General features: G+C 41.0%; 1 protein-coding gene across 2 annotated transcripts in view; it reads right to left on the reverse strand.

The window, feature by feature from the left end:
- Positions 1-25,460, reverse strand: part of VWF (von Willebrand factor) — a 151,722-nt gene that overhangs the window by 118,936 nt on the left and 7,326 nt on the right. For both annotated transcript variants that reach the window (XM_048934565.1, XM_048934566.1), the window contains exons 6-13: positions 22,560-22,684; positions 18,069-18,285; positions 8,512-8,634; positions 6,169-6,280; positions 4,136-4,182; positions 2,643-2,779; positions 1,137-1,275; positions 480-580 (exon numbers count right to left, since the gene is read on the reverse strand). In XM_048934565.1, coding sequence (XP_048790522.1) covers positions 480-580; positions 1,137-1,275; positions 2,643-2,779; positions 4,136-4,182; positions 6,169-6,280; positions 8,512-8,634; positions 18,069-18,285; positions 22,560-22,684 — 1,001 coding nt within the window. The remainder of the gene's footprint in view (positions 1-479; positions 581-1,136; positions 1,276-2,642; positions 2,780-4,135; positions 4,183-6,168; positions 6,281-8,511; positions 8,635-18,068; positions 18,286-22,559; positions 22,685-25,460) is intronic.

Raw genomic sequence — 25,460 nt, forward strand, 5'->3', positions numbered from 1 at the left:
TTAACTGATCTTTCCTGGAAATAACTATGGATATACATATCCGCAGTTATATATCCACAGTTATATGTTGTAACTATGGAAATAACTCCTGGAATAACTATGTCCCTGAAGTCACCTTCTTCCCTTATTATAATGTCATATGAATCTATTGCTATAAGGCAGGACAGTTATATTCAATGAAAACAAAAAAAAAAACAGTTTGAAGGGCATCTGCTGAACAAAACACAAGTATTCCTTGTTAATAATGGCTGCCACAGCACAAAAAGGAGAAGAAAAAAAAAAGTCTGCCGTGGGATGAAAATATGTTCTGGAATACAAAAGGACCTGTACATTGCTCAAGGAGTATAAAGGAGAATGGTATTTCTAGTATGCAGTGAAAAACAATTTCTCATGGCACAAAGCTAGCCACTGTATATGTTTGGGTGGGTTGAGAGAGGTGGAGGGAAGGCAGAAATAAATGAGACAGAATGAAAGAGTACCTTCACCAGCAGCTCACCACGGCCGTCCCAGTCAATCTGCAAATCTTCCCCATAAGTAAGGCGAACTGAAGTCCTCACCACACGCTGGATCCGAAGGGTACCTCAAAGCAACCACAAAGTACCAGTCAAGACCAGATGCAGCGCTCAATCCATGGAACTGCTGAAGTTCTCTGAACAGGACAATTGGGTGGCTGCCAAAGAGAAGGAGCACCAGATAGCCCCCCTTTCCATTTCCCAAGTTTTGTGCCTGCTTATCAGGTCACGTGCATGAATTTGTCCATAACACCTGCTCAGGAGCCCTAGACGAAGATGCATGCACATTCTGAAAAAATTAGGCATTAATTGTGACATTTTGCTAGATAACTTGTAGGATTTCAAGCTTCCAGGTTAAAAAATAACAATTTTTAAAAATAGACCAACAGCAGTTTTCAACATCACATCTCCCAAATCAAAACCATCTTAATCTTCCTAATTTTAGAACTGCTGACCCCAAGATGTGTCAGCTTCATAGAAAGAATCTGGAACTTTCGGTACAGAGAAAGAGGCTGCAAGTGAGAATTTGATATGGAAAACACTTTCTGACTGAACTATGCCTAAGATGACTAATAAAGGGGATCCCTTCAATAGCTCACCAGTTTCCCCTTTGCACACACACACCTTGTAGGAAAGGGGTCTGTATGTCTTGTCCATTCAGTGAAACTCCTCCTCCATGTTTCATTTTTATGAGGCTGTTGCCCATATCTCGGATTCGGACAGAAGCAGAGCGAGTGCACACAGCATCAGGATCATCTGCACACTACAGAGAAGAAAAAATTTGCTTTGAACTAAAGTTCAAAGATTTTGCTTTATTCATGACTTCACCTTGGACGCACAAAAAGAATACCAGCCTGTAATTCAAGGAGGCATTAAGCATCTTGACAGTTTTATTGATGGACACTGCCTCCTATAGACATCGGGCTCTCCTGCAGCCTTTCCTTCATTATGCTGCTAACTGCTTATGGGAGAGCTCTCTGCAGCTCCTGTCCTGGAAAGTACACTGTAGTAACTTCTATTCCTAGAATACCAGGCCCAGAGTTGCTGTAGGGGCAGGAATGACAGGCACTGCCCCATAGAACACATCATGACACAAGACAGCCCTGCAGCTCACACTACCTAGACTGTCAGAGTATTTCTTCCACTAGTGGTAGGTTATGCAGGGGAAGAACAAGGCCCCAGCTTTCTTCCCTGGTTTCAAAAAAAGTTTCAGTGAAACTCATTTTGGGAGTTTCTAAACACAGGTAACTTAGAGCTACATTATCAGATCTCTCTAATACAAGGGTACAGACACAGATATGCATTCATCCATCATACCTCCATTCCACTGTAGGCTGCAGCCTCACTGCTGCTCATGCCTCCCACATCTCTATCATCTTCTGCATGGTGGCCCAATAGTCCCCTTACTTGTATAAATTCTCTGACTCATCAACACACCTCCCTGTCCACAGGACCTCTTGTCTGTCCCTTCTGCCAGTTCAAGACCTTCTACAGTCTGCAGGCTAGTTTACCTCATTCCACACATCTTACAGGTGGACCTCATCTCTCTGTAACAGGCTGCACAGGTCTCCTTCCCTCCCTATCCTTGTCAGGCTACCCTTCCTGCCTCACTCCAGTCATCTACACTCACTGATCTTCAGTTGTCTTGCCTTTCTCTCCTCCATCCAGGGAGATACTTAAGTCAGTAGATAACAACATATCACTGAGCAACAGGAATGACCCAGTAGCATGACCAAAAACTATTATGACCACATAACTATTCAGTCAATGCACCCTACTCAGCGTCTGTGGAAACTTGTTTTCCATAAGCAGCAGCGAGCAGCAGCCTCCAGGGTGCTCAGGAAAGGGTACAGCCTCTTCTATTTGTACTTGCTTAGTTGACAGAGGAAGAGGAGGCTGATCCTCCAAACTGCATTGCTAATTTGAATCTCCTGGTAGACTACTGGAAATGGTAGTGAGAAAAGGCAAAGTGTTTATTAACCAAGGAGAAAGACTTCATCTGTTAATAAAACTATTTCATAGGAAAATTATTTTTGTTGTCCGGTGCATATGCAATTCCTATCATACTCCCACAGCCCTTCCTGCTCACTCAAGAGTGCGCACACAGGCATGAGCCAAAGCTGTTGTTACCTGGACAGTCTCGATGATAACAGAAAATGAGTTTTCCACACAGTCTTTTGCAAACAAGTACTGGCAAATCCCACTGAAGGTGAAGTGCTTGTTGTCGAAGCTTTTGAAATGAGATTGGCCAGTGATGGAGCACTCCCCTAGAAAAATGCATAGAGCAGTTAATGACCCCAGTGCCGGCTGTAAGCCAAATCTTGCCCACTCTGCCACAGAAGGAGAACAGTAGCTGGATGGCTGCACAAAGCCCACATCCCCTGAAGGCCAGAGAGTATGGACAAGATGCTTATCTCACTGCTTATTCCTGTAAGTCATTACTAGTAGCAACAATAGCACCAACAAAAGCAGGGAAATATGGCATCAGTCATACTCAGGAACTGAAATCCTGTCCATGGAAAATCCTGTATAATGCCTCAAAGGGTGGCTTATAATGATATCAGAAGACAGCTTAGCTCTTGGTTTTTGATTCTTTTCTAGCATGTCATTGTGGCCCTGGGAAATCAGTACAATTTCTCAAGGTTTCTGCCAGCTAAGTCACATACAAATTACACTAGTTTAAGTAAACTAGTTTATTGAACTAAAGACTTCAAGTGAAATTTCTCTTAAAGTATTTTTGTTTGAACCCAACGTGATGCTGATGGCATTCACTTTTATGTAGCAATCAAATTTCCTTCTGTATAAGTGACAGTGCTAATGCCTAAGGTGGCTACACCCCATTGTGGAAGTCAGGATTCCCCCAGCATCACTAGTGTGCTGTGCACTGGACCACATGGCCGCTTAAACTGATGCAGGAGCTTGCAAAATCTTGAACCAGAACACTTGAAAAACATTTTTACTTAGTCCACTGTGATATATCTGCACCCAAAGACTGGGCCAGCAATCCTTATTTACGATATCCACAAGTACTAACTGAATAACACAAATTTGATGTTCCTACAACCATACTATAAAAAGAAGCTACCTAAACATTTCAGCCTCTTAACATATTTCTGTAAGCTGTGTCTCTTCATTTCCAAGACAGCAGCATTTAGACACCACTACTGGGATGTACTATCTTCATACTCTACAGTCTCTGCAAACACATAGGAAAGAGCTTGCAAACAAATTATTTCATATGAGTTACATATCATTACACAGAGATATTCCTACTGCAAAAAATGTGGGAAGAAGTTCAGGTGCTGGGCCTGTACTGCCTATTTGTTGACAGGAACAGCAGTGTTCCTCTGATGACACAGATCCTAAAAAAAAAAAAAAAAAAAAAAAAAAAAAAAAAAGGAAAAGAAGAGGAATATTTATTCCTTCACATACAGTACAACATCTGCTTAGTCTCACAAGGAGAACTGAAATACAATCCCATCTGGATTGCATGGGAACAAGCAGATAAGAGCAAAGACAAAGTCACCCTTCACATGGGGAAAAAAAAAGTAGGATGTAAGTGGAAAGGATGTGGATAACATATACTCACGTGCTAAAACCTAAGAACTGTAGGACCAACATACCTGGGCATTCCCCATTACTGCAGATCCAGATGCCATGCCGACAAATGCTACAAAACAGAGTTACCAGTTATGCAGTAATTTGCAAATTAAATTTTTTTCCCCACAAATAATTGAAACACAGACTCTTCTTTTATGGAAATTAGACCAGTCTTTAGCATCCTTTCCATCTGCCATAATCTTGTTTCCTAATAATAATATATCCATTCCCCTGATCTCTTCTACAATCATCTGACAGCAACAGCTGGTAATATAGACTGGAATATTTACAAAGTTAAATAGCTTAACTTTTTCCCCCCCATTGCTATACATATAATAGAGTTTTCATATTCTACTCACGTAGAATGAGTTTTAAAACCAATTCTCAAGATATGTCTACTGATATGACTGAATCATGGAAGGAAAAATACTTTGACCTCTGAGTGAAATTTTATCTACAACACTCAGTTCAGAGCGAAACTCCAAAGCTAGGTCAAAGGTGGCTCAGGACCCCTTTGAATTTAGAAATTTCTAGGATGAGACCCCATGGACCTTCAGGACAGCTGCCCTAATGCTGTACCATCTCAGAAGATAATTTTTTTCCTCATGTGCTAAGAGGAACTCTATTTAGACAATTTGTCTAAATCACCTTTGCCATTTGCTTGTGTCTTCCCTTCCACTCTCCTTTATGTATTCAATGTTTCACCCATTAGCCTTTATACAAATCCAATTCTCCTCCCCAGCCTCTCTCTAGTTCATCGTTCTGCCTCTTGCAGTAGGGCCCAGCACCAGCTATGCTATTCCAGTCATAGCCTCTTGAGTTCAACACTGAGGGCAAGAAGCCCTGTCTTTTCACCAACTGGCTTGATTTCTGCAAACCAAGACCTTTATCAGTTTGCACACTGTTTACTTAAGCTTCCTTCACTTAATTGCCCTGTTTGTGCAAGTTGCAAGAATATCTGTTTTAATGTCTTTGGGTGGTGAATTCAGTGCAATCCCCCCAGGGGAGCTAATAGTAACCAGCAACAGGCACTCAGACTCTGAGACTTCTGTCATTCTTGAGTCTCTGTGACAACAAGCCTATCAGCCCAGAATCTCAAAAAAAAAAAAAAAAAAAAAAAAAAAAGGTTTCAATACATGTTACTCTTTTTATTCCTTTAATTATTCCAGCCCTTGAAAAGCAGGCGTGGGGAGTCAATTTGCTTAGGATGGTGAACATAGAGCTGATGGGACAACAGCTTTATCAAATAGGCAGCATTAACCTCTCAATACTATGGGTGTGTGTAATACTGTGCGGCCAATCTCAAAGCTGCAGACAGCTGCAGGAAAAAGAGATGGAATGCTAATGTTATTATTATGGTTCATATTCTGTGACACATGGTGCTGATAATGGAAAGCTGCACATAGTCTTTCTTCTCTATACGGTGGCCTTAACTGACTCCTTTAGTTTAACTGCAAATATCTGAGCACAGTGTTGTCTGAACTCCATTCACAAACATGTTCACACTTACACAGGTCAGGAATACATTACTCATTTCCCTTCCTTTCTATAGGCAGCCAGCCTTCCCCTTCAGACTTGTATTCACAAGTGAAAGAAAAATTGTGAGCTGTGCAGCTGGGAAAATCCAGTTTTGTAAGAGGTTTCAAAAGACGTGCCTGAGTTAGCACCTCTTTGAAAGAAACCAGGTTTAGAGGTTAAATAAATGTAGGAAGTCAAAACAAAGACACCACCATTGACACCAATTAGACATGGGAGCCAGTCTGTCTTATCCACAGGAAACAGATAGTTCTCTACTATTTGAAGTATGACCCTCACATTGTTATACAAGCACACACATCCCTCAAAAAGCAGGGCTGATTTGTATTTGTGAGCAGCTCACTTCTTAGAAGGGGGTAGCATTTCCAATAAGAGAGCAGGCTCTATGCCAATGAAAATAAATACTATGAAAAAAATCATCATCACATATAGAGAGACCCTGATCATCTAAAACAGTCACAAAAAAGGAATGCAGTACTCTAGAGCAATAGTAACCATATCAGAACAACACTGAATTTACCATGAGTTACAGTCCTGAAAGATAGTGAAGCCAGGAGGATAATGTCTTCCAGAGTGGATGCAAGAACAGTCAGAGATTTCAACACAGTGTTCACCATCAAGGAGCTTCCCCTCTGGATAGATAAGGTAACAGCACATACACATAACACACACAGGGACACAAGCATAAAAAGGATTAGATTTTTTAGTTCTTCATATACTTTGGCAAGACTTCAAAACATTATCATCTGTAATTAGTCATGAATAGCAATTAAAAAGAACGTAGCTTGCCAAAATGCCTCGTGGGGGCAGATCTCTACTTTTCTTAGTGTTGCCTCTCCCACAGATATGCAGAATGGTGTATGTTCCTGGTGTTCCCAAAGAAGCTCTGTGTTCATCCAATTCGTGAGTTCAAAACAAATATTGGAACACACAAGAGTCAAAAATGGGGAGCATGATCAAGTACGACCTGAGCTAATCTATGATTTTATTTGAAAAAAAAAAGTTCTAGATTATATACATACATAGATCAAGTGCAAAAGATAAGCCTGAGAGCTAACAGACCTGTCTATAAGTAAAGAGTGCCCAGACAGGTTTTGTATTTGTTGCGAAAGGACAGAAAAAAACAAAGTAGGGAACAAAGGAGCAAAGTTGAACAACAACAACATCTATAAGAAGGAGTAAGCAACAGAAGAAGCCTTTGCAGGCAGTGTACTTTTAGCTGCCTTGGAATACAGGAAGGTACTGTTCCACAAGACAGGGTCTGTAATAAACATACATTATGATGTAGAGATGCAGTTTCTCTTCTCAACTGCTGCAGAAACAAGAAAGTGAGAGGGCTAACTTCCCAACTTGAATTCAGCTTATAAAATTCTCCACATTACGCAACTGTAATTACATATTCTATACATCTTACAAAGATAATTGGAGTCACCGGGCAGTTATAAAGACTTGTCTGGAATTGCAACATAAACTATCAGTAGAAGAAAGGACAAGTTTCTTTCTCCCAGATCCCCATGTTGATAGGTAGCTGATATTCCTCTATACTAAGAATAGCTGCTGTAAAAAAAATTCTGATTGCTAGAAATTCCTTTCCCTCTTCTATGAGAGAATACTTGCAAATGCCTGCAGAGACTTTGACCCTTTTCTCTGAAGTCACCAATTACAGGGACACACATGTACTGTCAATTCCTACTTCCTGTCATTTAGTTTCTTCCAGTAATTTACTTATTTCTCATGCAGTACCTTTTCTGTTGAACTTATGTCTCTCTGCTCCTCAGTTTCTATCCCCTTACACCTTTTGTGTGACAGACTGATCAGAGCAGCTACAGAAGGGAGAATAGCCAGAGACCTTCACAGCTGGTAGATTCAATTCCTTCAGTTTCTCCCAACACTCCCAGGGAATATAAAAAAATATAATATCTAGCTCCTATGCAACAAAATACAATCCTCTGCCTATTTCCTGTCAACTTCCCTATGCACCTGTTCAGGTCCTGACATGGAGTGACAGCTTTAAACCTACAATACACAAGAGATAAGCAGCTAAATGGGAGCTCTGAATAGTATCGTTTTAGAATGCATTAGTTTCTCCTCTGACAAGATTTATTCATCATCACTGCCTTGTTTTGGAAATCAAATGACACATTCCGTAAACTTCAGTCGTATTTTGTATCTTAATATAGGACAATAAATACATCTGCACATTCATATAGACTCCACATTTGAGGTTTGAAAGGAAGAGGTAGCACTATTCAAAATAACAACAATGAAAAAGATAGTAAAGGGAGCCAGGACTCTAACTCTCCACCTGCAGCTACTAAGTACAGTAAACAGAGAAGGAAAACTAAAAAAAAAAAAAAAAAAAAAAAAAAGCAGTCATTGGGATGCCAACTTTCAGTTAATCAAAGTTCCTCCACAAAGGATTCAGTAGTAAGTAAAATCATATATCTAAAACCCTAATGACTTTTAGAAATGCAAAGCAAGTTCTATATGTGATTTTTTTAATGAAACACATTCAGTACGTTCAGTTCTTTTTCCTTCTTCTACTTTCCAGAGAAAAACAGTCCAGAAGAAATCTAGACATTGCAGTAGTATGCAGTTGCTCACCAAGAATGAAAGGCAATCATAAGACGATTAGATAGCACTGATGTTCACATTATAGTTGAGTCTCAAAAAATGGCCCTTCCATGGAATATTCAGGCAGTATTGGAATTGGCTCACTCCAGGGCTTGGTCCCAGAAAAGAGAAGTGTTTCTAATTTCAAGAATACTTAAGACATACTTAAGACACAGCTTTCTTTCTTCTAACAAAGTATATAGTAGCATTGCCAAACACTTCCCTATAAACAACCCAGTAAATAAATTACCAGGGCAGCTGCAGCCATCAACGCATTGCCCATGACACACTTCATTGATATTCAGGCTCTGGCAGGTTTTAGCACAAGGAGATATACATGCCTTATACTCCATGCCAACTGGACATCTTGGCTCTGAAATAATGAAAGAAAAATTAGAAGTGCAAATTCCTGAACAGTTCTTCAGTAAGTTTTCTTAATTATCAAAGGCTAAAACACAGAAATGCCAAGAAAGTTTATATTTATATATATTTATTTATATAAATATATTTTAAAAATCCATAATTACGGATTCCTTTCTTAGACACAGAACACTCAGTTTTCAACATCATCATACGTTAGGTCATTTAGTAAGCGTTTAGAAAAGAAACTGACATCAGCCTCTGTAGAGCAAAATAAGATAACACAGTGCCTTCAAATGGGATACAAGTACTATAGAGTAATAATAGGTAATGAAGAAGGAAAATAAGCTCACCCCTCTCCACAAGGAGTGACAGCTCAAGAAGTGTATGATCCCTACCCAGAGAGATACCCACAGCACCCTCTTGGTTGATACCCTTTAAATGAGAGTGAGGAAGGACAGATCCAGGAGGTATAGATCCAGGCTCCACTTCCAGTCATTTGGGTGCACTGCTTGCTTCTGAGCTCCCTAGGTTAGCCACACCTTCTCACTTGGTGTTCAAACACTGGTTCAGCTGTGACCCAGCAATTCCACTACAGCCTTTAATAAACCAAGTATTATCAACTAAAACCAAGTGTATTAAGAAAAATTAAACACAGGAAGAAGTTTCACAAAATATCTAAGAAATTTGGACAAAAAGCACATTCTGTACCTTTGAACTGCTCAGTTACCCTTTTTATTTAGAAAATACCTGATGTTTTGTGTTTTCAGAGAGAAGTAGGAAACAATTAAGTCTACAAAATCCCACTCTTTTTCTAAAGAATTCATAGCACAGACTAACATGCATGCTTGAGTGTAATGCAATGAAAATCACAGCAATAACAGGAAAACAGAAGGCTCCAGCAAGTGAGGAGCTCCTTAAATGCAACAGCTGTAGGCACCAAAATAAAGGAGGAAAAAAAAGCTTCCTACCATCGGAACATCTCAGGTACACAGAGATCCCCAGTAAGATACCTTTGCCTTCACTTCCAACTCCTAAATGAGGTCTGGGAAGGGGTGGATCCTGGCTCCACACCTTCTGGTCACTGAGGTACACTGAATGTACCTGAGCAATCCCGAGTTGGCCCTGCCTTCCTACCACATGTTCAGTCATTGTTTCAAGCCCTGACTTAACATTTCTGCTACATATGGTATTCCTACAGCTGATATGTTGTAGACAAGAACTGTTATGTATGCACATATTATATGAACCATTTGTTCATTTTAATGCATAGAAAAATCCCACAAAACTGCATGGGTTTTGAGTGGGAAGGACAGAGTAGAGTTAGCCCTTTCCCAACAAATTCTCCACTGACAGAGATGGAAGAATAATGAAGGAACAGTCTTCTGTGGCACCAGGGCTCAGATATCTGCTTGCAGAAATGAAGTGTGCCCAGCACCACTGTCCTTCTGTTCATGTCATGCCTCCAAGACATAAAATTATCATCATCTAAGACAGCGTAATAGCACAGATGAAGAGTCATATGAAATAAAGCTCTTGCTGTGGCAGCAGACGTGGGTAGTATTTCTGACTTGGAAAAAAGTTTTATGAAGTCAAGGATAAGAAATGAGATCTGGGAACAGAGATATTCTCTCATGGCTTTATCAAGATTTATAGAGAGCCTTAGCTTAAATGGGTACTCTGGCTTTCATCCTGAGCAAAGAGATTAGTTAGATCCTCTTTATATCCTAATGGTAAGGTAATAAATTACTTCAAGAATTAAGAGTCTTTGTTGTAGTGTACAATTCCTTTCATAAGCAATATCTTCCAGTCCTAACTATAATCTGAAGGCAGTGTTTTCTGGTTGTTTACCAGAGAAGAAATTTGACTTGTAGGACTGTCAGTACAAATCATGATGAATAACTACAAATACACTGAATAACTACAAGTACACTGGAAAAAAATGGTCTTTCTAGGTGTCATGGTTCTATGTTTTTGTTTTTGTTTTTGTTTTTGGGTTTCAGTATTCCACATCAAAACATCATGTAGTGTACGGGGCATTAAAGTGTCACTGCCCCAATTCCAAGTACCTATCCCTGTACATTACAGAAGTCACGGGATCTGGCCCTTCCGGGTGGGGGGGGCGCTCTCTTGCTGCCTGGCAGTGGGTGCTGGAGGGTGCTTTCCTAGCTGTTCCAAGCTTTTCAGGTTTGACTCGGTCCCAGGAACTCTCCCTCTCTCACCTTGTCTGATTTATTCATCTCAATTTCAATTAAATTGTGTATATTGTGTTATCTTGTATTCCGATATTATAGTAAAATAAGTTTTCCTCCATAGATTGTTGCCACTGCTCTTTTCCTCCCTTCCTTCCTTCCCATTTTTGTGGGACTGGGGTGGGGGGGGAGGGCAGAGGCCTGTCGCCCCTGTCACGGACATAGATTGATCTGGTCAACTCCGTGACAGATTTTGGCACCCAACGTGGGGCTTCACTGCTTTTTAGCTTTTAGAACAAATCTCTTTTTCTCTCTGCTCTTAGAGAGCTTCGTTAGGGAGCATTATCAGTAGTTCAGGTTTCTGTGCTGGAAAACCTGACCTTGAAAGATTAGGCGTACTGCCAGTGTTCTGGGATATTTGTAAACTCTGAGCACTACTTCGTCTGGGTAGTGCCTTTTTTTCTTTTTTTTTCCCCTCCTCTTGTTAGCTTCAATTCATTAACCCCTTTTTAGCAGGCACCACCGATGAACCCGCTCGTTATCGTGGGGGCACTGTGTAAAGGATTTAAAGCAATGGTGTTACTCACAACCTACTGGCCAATAATCCATCTCACACTTACGTGTTTTGGAATTGCATCCGTATATAGCTACCTAAGGGCACTGATGGAGACACCTATGTTTTACCTACTTGCAATGTGGTATGATTTGAATTTTGACATTTACATCCCAGAAGGAATGGCTAATTTCACAAACAACTACATCCCAGAAGGAATGGCTAATTTCACAAACAGCTACATCCCAAATGGAATAGCTAATTTTACAAACAACACAATGTTCAGACCAGTCTCCAGGTTTTCTTCTCGGTTTATCAAACGTTTTTCGAATCTTGAATTAATACTCATGTTGGTGTGCATGTCGTTAATTTTCCTGAATGTACTCCAACGCATTCGTAATAAGGAGTCTACTCCAAAACCAGAGAATGATGACTGGCAGGGAATATGGAGAGGTTTAGGAAAGGTCTTAGAAGCATGGGGACCCGCAGTGTCATGGGATTTTACTCTTGAACATCTGTGGGATCCTGAGAAACTAAGCCAGTATTTGAGTCAGGGACTATGCGGCTTACATAAATCTAAGGAGGTACAACTTATTTGGGGTTTGGCTTGTGCTTACCGTGCCCTATATAATACCATTCGAGAGAGAGAGAGTTTCCGAGCTGAGGTTCAAGCCAAAGGGGAAAATCCCCAAGTCAAATCTAATCAATCACAGGAGACACCAGTAACAATACCGGTTGCTCCTGTGGAGGGCAAGAAATGGAAACGAGTGTCTTCGCGTCTTGAACGAAAAAGAGAAGAAGAGGAGGAGGAGGAGGAAGATCCAGGCGAGGGGCCCTCCTCAGAACCACCACCATCGCGAAAGGCAAGAGCGAAAACTAAGAGACATGCAGAAGAGAGTGATGAAGAGGAAGTCTCTATTACTACTCGCCGGCCTCTAAAGATGACTGAAATCCAAGGTTCAAGAAAGGAGTTTACACGGCGCCCGAATGAAAGTCTTGTTTCCTGGTTGGTTCGCTGTTGGGACAGTGGGGCCCATAGCTTGTCTCTGGATGGTAACGAAGCTCACCAACTAGGTGCCATTGCCAGAGATCCAGCTATTGACAGAGGAATTAGTCGATGTTCGGATGAGGCTGCCTCCCTCTGGGAACGAGTGTTAATAGCCGTGAAGGAAAAGTACCCCTTCAAAAACGGCTTGAAGATTGCGATGAAAAAATGGGATACAGTGGAAAAGGGTATCCAGTATTTGAGGGAAATAGGCGTGGTGGAAATGTTGTATGACCCTAACTTTGTTCCTAACCAACCACACCAAAACCGCGACCCTGAAAAGGTGAGGACGACGCCTGAGATATGGCAGAAAATCGTGACAACAGCACCGGACAAATATGCCGCTACACTAACATCAGCATGTGACAGATACCAAGAACAACAGAGAACGCCTTTAGTTTATGAATTAATTGTTACGCTCCAAAACTACGAACAATTGCTGTCCCCAATTCATGCTGCCGTGGCTGCTATATCAAAAATGACGGAGCAAGTGTCTCAACTGATTAACCGTGACAAACCTGTAGCAGTATCAGAAACGCTTGATGAAGATCAGGATAATCAAACGAGTTTAATGAAGGAGATCAAGGAGATGAAGGAGATGATGCGAGCCCACCTAACTAAAGACGATGAACCTTCCTTCTCACGTGCATCATCAAAAATCTCAGCTGTTAGAGGCAAATGCTCTCCAGCTCAAGTAAGGGATAATACACCATGAATTGTCTTATGGTATTACCTACGTGACCATGGAGAAGACATGAGGAAGTGGCACCATGAACCTACTGCTGTACTGCGAGCACGGGTGAAAGAATTACAAGGCAGATCTACCACCAGTGCAGTTGCTCCAGTTACCACAGGTAATGAATAGGGGGGCCCTGCCCTCAGTCAGGGGGGGGAAAGGGATAATAGAGTATATTGGACTGTGTGGATTCGATGGCCTGGCACATCAGAACCACTGAAACATAAGGCCCTGGTGGACACTGGTGCACAGTGCACTCTGATGCCCTCAAGTCATGAAGGGACAGAATCAATCCATATTTCTGGAGTGACCGGGGGCTCTCAAGAATTGACTGTGTTGGAGGCTGAGATAAGCCTCACTGGTAAGGACTGGCAGAAACATCCTATTGTGACGGGCCCAGGGGCTCCATGGTATTGATTATCTCAGAAGGGGGCATTTCAAGGATCCTAAGGGGTATCGATGGGCCTTTGGAATAGCTGCTGTGGACATAGACAACATTAAGCAGCTGTCTGTTTTGCCTGGCCTGTCAGAAGATCCGTCTGTTGTGGGGCTGCTGCGAGTAAAAGAGCAACAGGTACCAATTGCCACAAAAATGGTGCACAGGCGGCAGTACCACACCAACAGGGATTCTTTGCTCCCCATTCATAAGTTAATTCGTCAACCAGAGAGCCAGGGAGTGATCAGCAAAACTCACTCACCTTTTAACAGCCCCATATGGCCAGTGCGTAAAGCCAGTGGAGAATGGAGGCTGACGGTGGACTACCGTGGCCTGAATGAAGTCACACCCCCACTGAGTGCTGCTGTGCCGGACATGTTAGAACTCCAGTATGAACTGGAGTCAAAAGCGGCCAAATGGTATGCCACCACTGACATTGCTAATGCCTTCTTTTCCATTCCTTTGGCCAAAGAATGTAAGCCACAGTTTGCTTTCACATGGAGGGGCGTTCAGTATACCTGGAACCGTTTGCCCCAGGGGTGGAAACACAGCCCGACCATTTGCCATGGGTTGATCCAAACTGTATTGGAACAGGGCAGTGCTCCTGAGCACCTGCAGTACATTGATGACATCATTGTGTGGGGCAATACAGCAGAAGAAGTTTTTACAAAAAGAGAGCGAATGATCCAAATTCTTCTGAGTGCTGGTTTTGCTATTAAGCGAAGCAAAGTGAAAGGACCTGCCCAGGAGATTCAGTTCCTAGGTATAAAGTGGCAAGATGGCCGTCGTCACATCCCAACAGATGTGATCGACAAAATCACTGCTATGTCTCCACCCACTAGCAAAAGAGAGACACAATCTTTTCTGGGTGCAGTGGGCTTTTGGAGAATGCATGTTCCAAACTACAGCCTCATTGTAAGCCCTCTTTATTATGTGACACGAATGAGAAATGAGTTTACATGGGGACCTGAGCAGCAGCAGGCTTTTGAACAGATTAAACAGGAGATAGCCCGTGCCGTGGCCCTAGGGCCAGTACGGACGGGACAGGGTATAAAGAACATCCTCTATACTGCTGCTGGAGAGAACGGTCCCACTTGGAGTTTGTGGCAAAGAGCCTCAGGAGAGACCCGAGGCCGACCCCTGGGTTTCTGGAGTCGAGCCTACAGGGGGTCTGAAGAGGGCTACACTCCAACTGAAAAGGAGATCTTAGCTGCATATGAGGGGGTTCGGGCTGCTTCTGAAGTAGTCGGTACTGAAACACAGCTCCTTCTGGCACCTCAACTGCCAGTGCTGAACTGGATGTTTAAAGGAAAGGTTCCCTCCACCCATCATGCTACTGATGCCACCTGGAGCAAGTGGATTGCGTTGATTACACAGCGAGCGCGGATGGGGAACCTCAGCCGTCCAGGAATCCTAGAGGTCATCATGGACTGGCCTGAAGGTAAAAAGTTTGGAACACCACCAGGAGAAGAAGTATCACGTGCTAAAGAAGCCCCACCATACAATGAACTACCAGAGGATGAAAAGAAATATGCCCTGTTCACAGATGGATCGTGTCATATTGTGGGAAAGCATCGCAGATGGAAATCTGCTGTGTGGAGCCCCACACGACAAGTTGCAGAGGCCACTGAAGGGAAAGGAGAATCAAGCCAATTTGCAGAGGTAAAGGCTGTCCAACTGGCCTTAGATGTTGCTGAACGGGAGAGGTGGCCAATGCTCTATCTTTACACTGACTCATGGATGGTAGCAAATGCCTTATGGGGGTGGTTACAGCAGTGGGAGCAAAATAACTGGCAAAGAAGGGGTAAACCTATTTGGGCTGCTGAACTGTGGAAAGACATTGCTGCCCGAACAAAGACTATAGTTGTAAAGGTGCGCCATGTAGATGCTCATGTGCCCAAGAGTCGGGCTACTGAAGAACAGCAAAATAACTATCAGGTAGATCGAGCTGCAAAAATTGAGGTGGCTCAAATAGACCTGGACTGGCAGAACAAGGGTGAATTATTTCTGGTTCGGTGGGCCCATGAGACCTCAGGTCATCAAGGGAGAGATGCAACATACAAATGGGCCCGAGACCGAGGGGTGGACTTAACTATGGATGCCATTGCACAGGTTATTCATAACTGTGAAACATGTGCCATCATCAAACAAGCCAAGAGGATGAAACCTCTGTGGGAGGAAGGGCGATGGCAAAAGTACAAATATGGGGAGGCATGGCAGGTTGATTATATCACTTTGCCACGATCTCGCAATGGTAAGCATTATGTGCTTACTATGGTGGAGGCAACCACTGGGTGGCTTGAAACATATGTAGTACCCCATGCTACCGCCCGAAACACCATACTGGGTCTCGAGAAACAAGTCCTGTGGCGACATGGCACCCCAGAAAGGATTGAGTCAGATAATGGGGCTCATTTCAAAAATTCTCTTGTAAATACTTGGGCCAAAGATCATGGCATTGAGTGGATTTACCATATTCCCTATCATGCACCAGCCTCTGGTAAAATTGAACGATACAATGGATTGTTAAAAACGATGCTAAAAGCACTGGGTGGCGGAACATTTAAGCACTGGGAGAAGCATTTGGCAGAAGCCACCTGGTTAGTCAATACCAGAGGATCTATCAATCGTGATGGTCCTAACCAATCCAGTTCCCTACATACCGTAGAGGGAGATAAAGTCCCTGTTGTACATGTAAAGAAATGTTAGGAAAGGCAGTTTGGGTTCTTCCAGCTTCTGGAAAGGGCAAACCTCTCCGTGGTACAGTTTTTGCCCAGGGACCAGGATCCACTTGGTGGGTGATGCAGAAGAATGGGGATGTTCAATGTGTACCACAAGGAAACTTGATGCCGGGGGAGTGCAGTTACTAATTCTATGTATATGTATATAGCCATGTGTGCATTTTAATCATTTTTTGTTTGTTTGTATATATGTATATATATTTTAAGCATGATGTAACGATGTAGAATAAGGGGTGGAATGTCATGGTTCTATGTTTTTGTTTTTGTTTTTGTTTTTGGGTTTCAGTATTCCACATCAAAACATCATGTAGTGTACGGGGCATTAAAGTGTCACTGCCCCAATTCCAAGTACCTATCCCTGTACATTACAGAAGTCACGGGATCTGGCCCTTCCGGGTGGGGGGGGCGCTCTCTTGCTGCCTGGCAGTGGGTGCTGGAGGGTGCTTTCCTAGCTGTTCCAAGCTTTTCAGGTTTGACTCGGTCCCGGGAACTCTCCCTCTCTCACCTTGTCTGATTTATTCATCTCAATTTCAATTAAATTGTATATATTGTGTTATCTTGTATTCCGATATTATAGTAAAATAAGTTTTCCTCCATAGATTGTTGCCACTGCTCTTTTCCTCCCTTCCTTCCTTCCCATTTTTGTGGGACTGGGGTGGGGGGGCAGGGCAGAGGCCTGTCGCCCCTGTCACGGACATAGATTGATCTGGTCAACTCCGTGACACTAGGTAATATAAGAAGCGTGAAAAAAAAAAAAATGTATCACTGAATACATATAGAATGATTTTTATTATTACCCATTTGTGCATATAAATATTTAACTGGGTGTAGTGGAAATGCTAAGTCATGGCTTGAACTACTAATTGAGAACCTGATAGGAAAACAGGGCCAGTCAGGAGAGCTCAGGTGCATGAAGGGAAAGGATGGAGCCAGGATCCATCCCTTCCCAGACTTCATTTAAGGTTTGGCAGTGGAGTTAAGGATATCTCATCTAAAGATCTCTGCTTACTTAAGGGCCTTACAGGTCTTTTGAAGGTAAGCAGTTTCTTTCTCTTATTTCTGAGCAGATCCTCACTCACTGTAGCCTGCGACTTCACTGCTCTGTTGTTTTGTGCTATGCTGAGGTTCTTTGGTAGAGCTATCTACCTATATGAATTCCAGCAGGTTGGGGCAAACATGATCTTTCCTCTATAAAATCGTCTTAGTCAATTTGCAATCAAGACCTCAGAAAACTGAGTTAATAAATGCAATATTTCAAGATCCAATCAGGATCTCTTACCTAGAAAAGAAAAAAATTGTGTAGAAAAATCACCATCTCAATTCTGATGTTTTAGGTAAATCAAAGATAAAAATAATTGTCTTTACTAAACAGTAGAGAGTGCTGTTCATGATGATACTGACAAGATCGCACATATGAGCTGCATGTAAAATAGAACATTCTAGATGTTGTAGTTAGTGTGATCAGATAAATCTATAAGAAGCTTAGGATCTTTGTATGTGGTTCAAACTACCCTTACTTAAGGAAAACTTTTAGCAAAGAGGTGCATGATGGGGGGCTTGGAATGGAGAACTAGCAAAGGCACTTCAAATAAATTGAAGTGATTGGCACTTCACAGTTTAACCTGCCTGCTTTAATCAACACCCTAAAAAAGCATCAGTTGTTCTTAGCTACAACACATACATCTTCAAGACAAGCATGACCTCCATTAGGTTAAGTAACTTAGGAACAATCCTGTCAACTTACTGCATGAGCTTTCTTCAGGCCACCCATCCAAAATCACTCCTTCATGAGCACAGTTCCTTGCATAATCAAGAAACACTAAGCAATGACCATTCATGCTGTAGGTAGAGGAACAGATGTCTCTTTCACAGAGATAGATGTATGGCTCTGGATCCACTAGATGATGGCACTGTGCAAAGGTCAAAGATGTTCTTAGCAGCTCACAGGTTTCCATGACATCCTGCATAGCAAGTGAGGAACAAGGAGGCAGAGGGGACAAAATAATTTAATTACTGTAATCATAAGAAGAAAAAAAACTTTTTCCAAACAATTTGTCACCACAATTCTTAAATAATAATGTCAAGGTTACTATTTAACAAGAAGATGTTGTTAAACAACATCACAGTCAATAGCTAATTATCACCACATCCATGTATACATAGAGGTACATTAACACTGCAATTAATACAAAACAGTTGAAGTTATGTCAGTTGATCAGTCATAAAATGCAGGAAAGCAAGGAACTGCTTACTATCCAGTGAAGAACCACATGGTGTCTAGAGTACCAGGAAGGGATGCACAACAAGGGGGAGAAACTTTCCAGTAAGGAAAGAAGAAAAATGAACAGATCCTCTTCCAGAAAATGGAGAACTGAGGAAGTTTTAGATTGAAAGATCAACTCTGACTGGGATCTGAGGAATCAAGTTTGTTTTCTATTTATGGTTTCATGTTTCTGTCACTCCTGCTGGCTTGTCTAATATACGGTATATATGATAGGTCAATATAACTCACATAAATGGTATGAAAATAACCCAAGAGGGAAAGCAGTATTTTCTGCTTTTCTAGCAAGTTAAACCATATGCTGACAGTTAGTGCAAGGACAAGTCTGCATAGTGAGATGGGGAGAAGTGTGCTCTGAAAGTGTCCTTTACGATAGCAGCAAGCTAAGTTGTGAATTAGCTGTACACAGAACACAGCCTAAAAAGAATTCACTTCATTCTGAGGGAGGTTCTCAAGTAAATCTTCTCTTATGTTTACATTATGTCATAGTTCATTAAGTCTTATATGTTTACTGCAGCTTTCTGGAAGGATGAAAATGTGCTCAAATAAGCAGGAGAATTATTTCTGAAACAACCTTGACACAGATATTTGAAGTTTAACTTTCTACTTATTCATCATTGTTTTATATAAGCAGTTGTAGCCATGCTGTAAATTTCAGGTCTATTACAAAAAGGGGGGTAGGTTAGGTTTTTAAGTTCATTGATTTGCAGTAATGACACTCTATTCCTGAATGCCTAAACAAGTACTTGAGGTGAGAGCATGTAAAAGTTGCTGTATTATGACTGTGTTTGTGACCCATCATTAATGATTTTTAAAACGTTTTTTCCCTACAGAATTATTCACTCTTGTTCAATAACATATCCATTGATTGATCTCTAACTGATTATCAAGAATACAAGTTATATGCTAGAAAACAACATACAGTCACAATTTTCTCTATTTAAGGTTTGTTTAAGGTTTTCTTGCTATTCAATTTGCTTAAGATATCCAACTCCATATAAGGAATTATAGCTGAAATTTTCCTGTCTTCTAGACATCTCAGTTACATATTGCTATGGATTAATGGATATATCTCACTCTGCAAATTATGTATATTTCAAACATTTCCTTAAAACTTAATGATGAAGCTGAATTAGCAGAGCTTCTTGTTCTTTAGTTAGGGGACAGTACACATGAAGAGAACAGAGCAGTTTCACCCACTGCTGTAGCATTCCCGGTTACAGGACTTGCTTTGCACAGAAAAAAAAAAAAAAATCCATCCTGAAATAGTGCTTAGAATACAGAGAACAGTTAGAGTAAAACTACTATATAATGTGTATATAGGTGAATCTATTTACATTGCTTCCTTTACTTCTCCGTCAGTTGTTAAGGGTTTATTTAAATGGCTTGGCATTGTCCATACACTGGCAAGTCCTACTAGTCACAGACTCACTGACTTTCTTTGTTCTCTACTCCCACCACATAGAATTGTTGTTGGTATTTCACACATTCTTATAATTTCTGCAGCACTAATGTCTGAAACATAGCTTGTTTTTCACTGTCACCACTGCTGAAATTCATCAGTCACCCACTCACTGGGCTAACATCTATTGTTTGGTAGATTGTTTGGTAGAACAGGAGGACAAAAGCTGTAAAGGAGATGAAATATTCCTGACCAACAGCTGAAACAACCAGCAGCTCCATCAGACTTCCACGTGGCAAAGTACTATCAAAATTTCTGCAAGTAGCCCAGCTGGGAGCTCTTGGTGCATAAGCCTTTTCTGGCCACAATAGGCACCCACTCATGGCAATGGGCAGCACTGAGATCTCTGCACTGCCATCCCTGGCTTCCAGCTGGAGAGCCACCTTCTCCCTAACTCACCAGTTCCTTGATCAAGTTTCATCTAGTCAGACACCAATTCTGCAACTTGAGAGGCTTACAGAATAAAATTGAATGAGGCACAACACAAAGTTCACCATCTCCAAATTCTTCTAAACTTAGTTATAAAACAGTGCAACACTTTAGGCTCCAGATAAGGAATCTAAAGCCATTTCCCTAATTATGCTGGCTGAGTATCTGTGGTGCAAGGACAGAGAGAATTACAACTTTGCAGCATGTGAGGCAAGCAAAGAGAAAAAGGCTGAAGCAGAGGCTTCAGGGAGGGAGGCAAGGAGACAGACAAGTTGTACATTCTGAGACCAGAGCAAGCAAATAAAGCAAGCTATTCAAAGTCTCGGTATTCTTTAGCAAGTACTAATTTGGCTGGACTTCTGCTAATAGCACTGTGTTCATTCTTGCGTAGTGAATAAATCTAGCCAACAATAAATACTGTGAGCTCATGAATTCACAATAGAGAAAAGATAATTTCATCCAGCTAATATTCTTGTGGGCAAGCAAACTTTGTCCAAGAAAGGAACAATATTTAATATAATCTGTTAAAAAAACAAAAACAAAAACAACAAAACAACACATTAATTGCAGTCTACTCCTCAGATTGGATTTCATCTTGCATCTTCACTTTAATTAAGGGAAAAGACGCACCTTCAGCAAGCTTGTTAATGATACAAAACTGGGAGAAGTGGATAACATTTTGCTTCCATTCAGTGTGATCTGGACAAGCTAGAGAACTGGGCAGACAGGAACCATATGAGGTTCAATGAAGACAAGTATAGGGTCCTACACCTTAGAAGGAGCCACATGCATCAGTATGAGTTAGGAGTTGACCTAAAAGGAAAGGAAAGGAGCTGGATATCCTGAAGGATGGCAGACTGACCATGAGCCAGCAGTATGCCTCTGCAGTCAAGAAGATCAGTGGTAACCTGAGGTACATCCTCCCACTCTACTCTGTCCTGGTAAGGCCAAATCTGGAGTACTGTGGCCAGTTCTGGGCTCCCCAGTTCAAAAAAGACAGGGAACTACTGGAGGGAGTCCAGCGGAAGGCCATAAGGATTATTAGGGTTGTGGAGCATTTCCATTACGAGGAAAGTGAGAGACCTGAGACTGTTCAGCCTGAAAAAGACTGATCTGGCAACCATCAGTGCACATCTGCCTGGCCTGTTTATGGTTTATAGAATAAAAGATAAAAGAATCACAGAATTAGCTGTTCGGTGTTTCTTTAACTAGTTAGAGCTAGTATAGTACATTAACTGAAGTCTTCCTCCTGGCAGGGGAAACAGCAGGGTGTCATGAAGTGTGCACATCTACAGAGAAGATCATCTCTGTCAGAAAGACTTACTTAAGCATCTTCCTGCTCTGGTGATGCACAGGGGTATCAACTGCAACGCACACGCAAATGCTGTTTGCAGTGGTGGTGGCAACAGATGTCACTCAACACTTTCCTGCTCACAGAATAATAGAAGGAGTTGCTCACCTAATTCTAAAGACATCCATTAAACACTTTTTCCCCAAGTAACGTTGGTGTAACTTTGGAAACAACTCATACTTCGGGCTCAAATGAGTTTATCTGTTTGGAGTTTGGGATTGTTTTTCCAGAGTGGAGGGGTAGCAGTATGTACTAGATTTGTAAAAATAATTCAGCCAAGTAGGATGCAAACTGCATTCAGTAATAAGGAAGCACATCTGCATCCTGTGCCAAGCCTTAAGAGTGTCAGGAGCACCCACACCACAGCATGGCATACTGCATCGCTGCCACCTCCAACATATGCCTGACCACTGCATCTTATGCTTCCTGCCAGACTAGGCATTGATTCCCACACTTTGTGGGAATCACAATTTGCCACATACTTGCCATGCAGCAGCACAAACAGTCTTTTGCATAGCTATTGCAGATCACTCTGTACCTCTGAAATCCTAAACAGGTATCTCCTGCACCTGGCATCCTAACCACTTTGCTGATGGAGTAATACGTCAGCTGTAGGACTCAAGAAAGTATCTATATTCCCCTGCCAAAGAGCAGACAAACTGCCTTCAGGTGGGTAATATTGAAAACTCAAATGGTATCTTATGGCACAAACCTTCTCTGCAATATCAGATGAAACGTTGCACATGCTGCTTGGAGTCTGCACTCTCTTGCACAACTTATTTTCACTCCGCAATGCCCATGAGTTTGCAAAATCATAGATGTTTCCCACAAGGCTCCCTGTGAACCAACAAGAGGAAAAACACATCGTTTTTCAAGGTGCTGAGTAACAAAGGGTCATTATTGGCTATTATAAATGCCATTGGCAGGTGTAAGCTGTTTTAAAAATCTGTAGCACTAAAAGAATTTCAATTCCAAATAGCCTGACTGTATGAAAACCAACTTCCTCTGGACATGCACAGTGGCAGATTTCTAAAATCCATCCCTGTACAGCAGGGCAGACCAAAGCCTGCAGAAGGCAGCTCCTAGCATTCCCCACCTTTGTATGAACATGCTGGAAGTTATTTGCTGGTCGAACATACTCTGGAGAAACCTAGGCACATCTAGACATTTTCATACTATTTTGAAGTTGTCACAAAACAGTAGAGATTAGAAAGGCAAACAAAACAAAGCTGCTCTCATGAACCAGTGGAAGTATTAGCATTCCTGATCACAGTTAACCTTCATTTTCTTGATTTCTGAAAGGAAATCTCATTTGAAAGAAAAGTAACATACACCATAACTAATCTTGCTTTGGATCTTGTCCTGAATCATGCTTCTCTGCAGGATTATAAGCAGCTCTTGGCACAGACATGGCTAGATTTGCACCTGTTTTGTTTAGGAGCCAATCTAAAGGACTTAATGCAGGCATGTCTAAACTGCAGTCTGCATACCACATGCTGCCCAGATCAGCTCACCACTGCAGCCAGCACTCCTTCCTGTCCCATCATCATTACAGCAGCTTCACCTCACCAAGTAGCCAGGCCTGGTACCAGGATGCAGGGAGAGTTCAGCACAGTGCTGACAAATAATATAGCACTAAGCTGAATTTGCAAGTAAATTCTGTCTGTATTCAAAAAACTACAATTTGAGAAGACATTATATACAGAAACATGCTGTCAAGTTTATTGCATATCAAGAATACTTCATAAAGACAAAACAGGAGAATTGAAAGTCTGTCATCTCAAAAAATATTTTAAAAAAATTAAAACTTGAACAGACTCTGTTATAAAAGCTAGTTAATGCAATAATAAATACGATTGCAAAAAAAAAAGTTTTTCCTGATGGCAAGTTTGTTAAGCAGTGTATAGAGAGCATAAAACGTGCCCTGATAAAAAACAGCTTTTCCTAAAATCAGCTTGTCTTACCAGATCTCATCAGACTATAGCCAGGTAAACTGAAGAAACTGGAAAATCTATTGAAAAAAAAATTGGAGGGTAAAGGTGCTAATTTCAAATTTTGTGCTTTAGATGTAGATGAAAATACATATGCTACAGATATGGCTAACTTGCCATTTTCATTAGAGGTATTGATGACAAATATGTCACTGTAAAAAAGGCTTATTGTTGCAATTGAAAAGACACAGCTAAATTTCTTGATTTGCATGAAGCAGTAAAAAGTACATTAAAGCAATTTTCTCAGAGTCACCATTTACTTTTCAGAAGTAAAGAGTCTAAACCAGGGAAAAATGCTAAAAATCTCCACAAAGTAAAATCAAGTCCTTCATTGAATTACAAGAAAACTTTGTGTCAGAATGTGAAGATTAAAAATGTCTCACAGATCTGCATTTTTGATGGATTTGACTGCTCATTTAAATGAGTTAAATATCTACCTTCAAAGTGAAAATTCTTATCTGTGCCATATTGCAGACAATAGCAGCATTTGAAATGGCAAGCTGAAGTTACATCAAATAATTTCATGCATTTTTATACACTAGCTAAACACAGTCCTGCAAGCATTAAAAAAAAAAAAAAGCAGACATTCTTTCCATTTTGATAAAGAAAGCTGAGAATAGATTTTTTTTTCCAAAAATCTTGAAACCTTTCTTGTATATTTGTGACTCCAAATATGAAGAGCTTGAGAACTCATGAGGAATGGCAACCACTGTATTCAAACTAGACTTATGCATTAGTTCCACAAAAACAAAGTCAAATACCCCACTAGTTTTCTGTCTTTATTGCTCTGTGATTTTATTGAAATATAATAGACAACAATAAGTTTTGTTACTTATATACATTAATTATGTATTTTATATGCAGCTCATGTCAACTCCTGTTCACTCAGTACTGCTCAGGCAAGCCAAAGGGTTGGACAACCATAAGTTAATCTGTATGGCTTTTGCTTCTTGGGAAATTCAAGGCACATTGCTGCTTCTTATTCTTCAACCAAGGACAGGGTTAAACAAGAAAAAGTATGCTTCCTCAAATTGCCTCCCAGGACTGTGGGACTACTTCTGTTTTGATGGGTACTTGCTACAGAATAGATAGTTTTCTAAATCTTTCCCTATTTTATGACTTCAAATGTTTTTCATGTGAGAATATTAGTTCTTACTGCTAACACATTCAAGACATCATGCTGAGGATATCTTGAAACATAATCCCCATTGTACCTAAAAAAAAAAAAAAGGGTGAAATAATATCCTTATAATTTGTTGTAAAATATATATATATATATTTACATTCTTAATCTAAATTTGAGTGATGTACTGTAAGCTCAGTAAAAAACAGTTTACTAAACACTATGACCATTCCTAATTCCTGAAGGGTTGTCATTAGAAGTATACAGAAAATGCTAAGGGTGGGTATAATAAAGACAGCAGACTTGACTTTTTCTTTTAACCTAGATACTAAGGACTCAAACAATAGTTAGGTTAGGCACTTAAAAAAAAAAGAACAGGAAGAAGGAAACTTAAATTTACCACAGATGGCAAAGATTAGTCTAATGATTGTCATGGTTTTATGATTTGTTGTCAGTATTCCACATCATAACATCTTGTAGTGCAAGGGATTTAAAGAGT

Source organism: Lagopus muta, chromosome 1, assembly GCF_023343835.1.
Source record: "Lagopus muta isolate bLagMut1 chromosome 1, bLagMut1 primary, whole genome shotgun sequence".
Lineage (NCBI taxonomy): Eukaryota > Metazoa > Chordata > Aves > Galliformes > Phasianidae > Lagopus > Lagopus muta.